Genomic DNA, 5000 nt, shown 5'->3' with positions numbered 1-5000 from the left:
ACTGGTTAGATTGAAATCACTACAGGCTACTGGAGTGGAAAATGTTTAATTGAACTATTTCATTATGCAGGAAGTTTATGTTCCTTTAGCCGAGTCGCAATACTTTTAGTGATTTTTACCCTATCTTTTCTTAAAGGAATGATTTGCTGCAGACGTAGATTGGATGTTTTACAAGTATAATTCTGAAATGAAAGAATATATGTATAGGTGTGTGTATGTGTATATATATATATATATATATAAAAGATTATATAAAATATTAATAAAAGTAATGAAAAAACAGTTGTTACCTTTGGTAACCGTTCTGGATCTCCCGGGTGCCTTGGTATGACTTTTTGCAATCTCTGGAATCCGTAGTCTATGGTTGGTTCATTCAGAGCTGAAAAAGTAAAACAGCATTGTTTGTTACTCATCATGAACTGTTAATTCTGTATTGTTTTACATTTATTTATCTTGAAAGAACTATTACAAACAAAAACATATCGAGAACACTTGATGATCATTTCAGTGATGTAATAAAGAGGAATTTGTATGCTGTGGGACAACAAGTCATTCCATTGAAAGAAAATCCAGAATCAGAGGTCTCAGAAAAGGAGAAATAAGGATTACAGTAATTTAATGCAACTTCCCCGTCATACATCTATATAAATACAAGATAATAATAATAATAATACAAAAACATAGTATACATATTTCAGATATTGATAGAAAAATACATTTTTTTGTGAAGTATTTCAAAGACCACCCAATGAATGTCCGAAAAAGACGGATAAATGCAGTATGTGAAGGTGCAGAGACCATATGGAACATCAAATATAGCCATCCCATGATGTCTCTGTTAGGCAGCGTTTCCTATACTAGCGGCGGATTTATGGGAAGCTGGAAATTATGACATATGTCCAGCTTTTGCTGGTTTCTCGCAGTCTTTTTTTTGTGTAGAAAATTGCCTAAGCAAAAAGGCAGGCAGGAGGAACACTTAATCTTGCAAAGCTTTAATAATCTGCGAATGGCCAGCTACAAAGCGATATGGAGTACTGTCATTCTACAGCTGCAATCCACTAGTCTTGTGAAATTGCAGGCCACAAATAGTAATTAATCTCAAACATTCTTTTAAATTGTAATTTTGACTATGAACTGCGTTGGGTCGTAAATCAGAGACGCGGCCGCTGTGTACAGTGCATGAATCACAGTCCTGACTCGGTTAGACTGCACACATTGTGTTTAACAAGCTTTATAAGAAGTCATGGGGTTTTATTACAGCACTGCCAGACGCAAAAGAAAATGGAGCCTGAAGGCCTTAGCTCCAGAGTTAAGATGAAAATACTTATTCGTTTCTATGACTTTGTAATATGGGTATCATTTTAACCCAAGTAACTCTACTGTGAAAGGTGCAACATAAATCACGCGGCTGTTTGACTGTTTTCATGTTATGTGATAAACTAATGGAAAATGTTGCTTAGTCTTTATCTGGCCTGCAATGTAGGCCATGATTGGTGAGTTAGAGAGGAAAAGCACATTTTACTTTATTTGACTCCTTACAACAGGCAAAATGGACAGAGTAGATGAGCTGAATGTTTCCTTTTTGCCAAATGTGTCAAATTACATATGCTGGGAGATTTGATCAACAAATAAAGTAAGCTGTTACATCAGGGCACAATAATAGTTACAAATGTTTTATTTAGAAGTTTATATACATCTTTTACCAGCAGTTTGCTTTACAAGCAAGATGGCCGCTCTGATAAATAGTGGTGTTAATAATTTCATTACGATATGTCTACAAAAGCACCTTGTAATATTTTGGGTTCTGGTATATTTGCTTTAAATGATCTATCTTTGGGATTAAGACAAAGGATCTCCCAGCACCATGAGATCATCATTATATAAACATGACTCAATGCACAGTAGCTGTTTATTCTTGGTGACCCAATTGTCTGGTTTCTTCCTGTTATCATTGGAACGTTATGCAGTAGGAAGGACTTGGTGCAGCTGGACATGTACTCTTAGATGTTGTAGATGCGTCCAACCCCAAACTGCCTATCTAATATATTAAGTAGCAGTCTGCTAGTGCTGGAAGCACCATCACTCGTTCCCTCAAACTAAGGGCAATTATGGACGATGAAGATGCATAGTCTACTCTTCAGATATACATTGGACCTTGCATGAACTGCTATAAATTAACTGAGAACAAATTAGAACAATAGGTGGAATAATAAAGACCCCTTCTGCATACTTGGTCTTCTGTTTTTGAGTTTGACCATTCATGCAAGTTTACAGATTCGCATCTATTACAAACCGGGTAAGGGCGGCATTCCCCAAAATAATTTGTGATCATTGCTAACAAGTGCTGAAGTTCTTTGTGTAAACATGAGCACCTTGCCTGTATATTCACTCAATAACATGACAGAAAGTTGAAGACTGCAATTTGATTTGACATTCCATCATGTATTCCGGAGATAAAGGTCCACATAGGAATGTGAAGTAAGACATTTTCTTGTTAATAAAGAATTGATCCAATGTATTGATTTTACATGACTTGGCTTTTGCTGTGATTTTGCCCTTCTTTTTTTTCTTCTGCAAACAGTTAAGCTCCACAAAATGACTTGGCATGTGTGACACGGTGAAAATGTCCAACTCTACGGGATGCTAATTCTTTATATGTTGGGGGCACTTTATAATCAGGCCATTGATCATCAGAAGCTGTCACCAGTGAGTATGTGGCCCATTTGTCATGACGTTTGTTTTTGGCCTACACAATATATATATATATCCTGTGCGGTATTAGGGTTCCGAGAGTTGAAAATGTAAAATGTGGAATTACAGTCCTCTTGTAACATGTTAAAGTTTCCACTGTATCGACCTAATTACTATGACTGTTTGACTTAATGAATCTGCCGTGATGAAAGGTAATCACAAAAGATAGATGACTCACAGCTATTGATTTCATGCAAATGTTAGTGACAGGTGATAGAAGCTTTAATGCAAGCTTTCAAAAGCTTTATGACTTGTAATAACTATACACTTTCATCTCAGAACAGATATTTCCATATGTTTGAGATGCATTTAAAGCATCTTCCCTTTGGAAATGTGATTCATAGTGACACTGGTATAAATGTGACCTCGTATTTCTGGACGTTAAATGTCTCTCATTTGGCAATAATAAGTCTTTTTAAAAGGGGTTTCATTGTTGGCTTTAAAAATACAGCAATTACTAAAAAAAAAAAAAGTGGAAAAACTTTGGCGCGTACCCAAAATGTTATTAGTGTCTATAATGTTGGGGGGGATCAGAATACGGATGGCTAGGGGAGTCAATTAAAAATATGACCTAACGCCCCATGTCTAGAGCTGATGAGCAGCAGGAGAGATATCGCTTTCAATATATTAAGCTAAAGTACGGAACACAAGACCTTTCGCACACATGTAATAAATCCTTAGCGTGTCGAGATTGCAAGCCAAGAGTCCAGCAGAGCCAGGGCACGGCGTTGGCATGTCCCAGTCAGAGTACGAGCTACGCCAATCAATACCACTTTCCTGTTTTAGAACTGGGTAATTATGAGGTGGAGAGATTGCCTGACCTTTCACCTGCACTGCATTACTTTGCTGATATTAAGATAAATTGCCTGATTTTGGGTAAACATATGCTGCAATTCAAACTGTCAGCACTGGTTTGCTCAGGGATAATTTGTATTGATCTCCCAGCTTCTTCCCAATTTTGCTTACTGACCTCGTGGATAATTAGAGAAGGAGCCTTGGGTAACTTCCATGGGTGAAGAGAAAAAAAATTATATATAAAAAGACAGAAAAAGGCAAATGTGCCTGTTTAATAATATATGCAGCGAATTAAGTGTTTTTATACGAGATAGCATTGTGTACAGTAAAAACTTACAAGGAGAGATAAATGGGATACATATAAAATAAATATGAAATATTTTCTATCTATATCACTCATTATTAATATTTGATTGATCTTTTGCCCTTATATACCGATTCTGTATTTAAACATTCTACAAATACACGCACACTCTTAGTCCAAATAGCAATTAACACCCGTGATCTCTCCGCATTCTAATTCAGAAGGAAAAGACCAAAGGGTGTGAAGGGAATGAATATTTGGCACAATTATATAAATGATGTTAGATTTCTAGTCTGTTGTATCAAAACTCATAAAACAAGCGTCCCTGGTGAAATATTCCCTGTATTAACTATGCCATAAGACATTAACATTCCTCATTTAACGGAAAGGGCCTTTTATCCGTTTCAAATACATTATTCGCCCCCTTTTTTTGAGAGATAAACTGTATTAATATCCATTTGAGTAGGCGACCGCAGCCTAATGCATAGTCATTTTTGTCGGAGAGCTTTTATTTTAGAATAAGAAAATCGCACAGCCATAAAGACCTGAATGAATGCAAGGCTACAATAGCAAGAATCACATTCCATGCCAAATGAGGCAGGCAATCAGACAGTCTCTGAAAGAAGCAGATATCCTGTTATCATATGCAGGCCAATATCCAGAGTGGGTCAAACAAATAGGGACTGACATGACCAAATAAACTCAATGAATCCTCCGAGCAGAAATAGCCTACAGCTCTAGGAGGATACATATTTAAATACTTCTGAGTGCTCCGGAGTTAATCTGGTTGCTTTACATGCATTACTCCCATAACAGAAGAAACACTCTAAATATTTAAGTCACTCCAGTGTACTGGGGGATTAATCATAGCACAATTGATAAAATTTTAACATTCTGTGATGTCAGTTCAAGTTGGGATCGCTGAAGCTAATGTGGCAGCAGAAATCGGTATCAGACTATCAACTTGCAGCTGCGTCCACGAAATATTAAATCTGCCTGCTATGATTATTAATATAGCAATCGACAGCATTCGGGGGACGTCGGCTTCTCGTGACAGCGCTTGTTTTCTCTCCGCATCTTTTATCATGTTAACTAGTTTGGTTATCATACCTTAACCCATTGCTCTCTGAGCTAGGGTGTGACATACACT

General features: G+C 36.9%; 1 protein-coding gene across 11 annotated transcripts in view; it reads right to left on the bottom strand.

The window, feature by feature from the left end:
- The window catches only part of LOC149299041 (transcription factor COE3), a 95772-nt gene that overhangs the window by 11048 nt on the left and 79724 nt on the right, over positions 1–5000 (bottom strand). For all 11 annotated transcript variants that reach the window (XM_089486985.1, XM_089486986.1, XM_089486991.1 and 8 more), the window contains one exon: positions 291–379. In XM_089486985.1, the coding sequence (XP_089343111.1) occupies positions 291–379 (89 nt within the window). The remainder of the gene's footprint in view (positions 1–290; positions 380–5000) is intronic.

Source organism: Sceloporus occidentalis, unplaced genomic scaffold (genome assembly GCF_023333645.1).
Source record: "Sceloporus occidentalis isolate IW3139 unplaced genomic scaffold, rSceOcc1.0.p SCAF_30, whole genome shotgun sequence".
Taxonomy (NCBI): domain Eukaryota; kingdom Metazoa; phylum Chordata; class Lepidosauria; order Squamata; family Phrynosomatidae; genus Sceloporus; species Sceloporus occidentalis.
The sequence above is the reverse complement of the archived record's forward strand: the minus strand, read 5'-3'. Positions and strand labels throughout refer to the sequence as shown.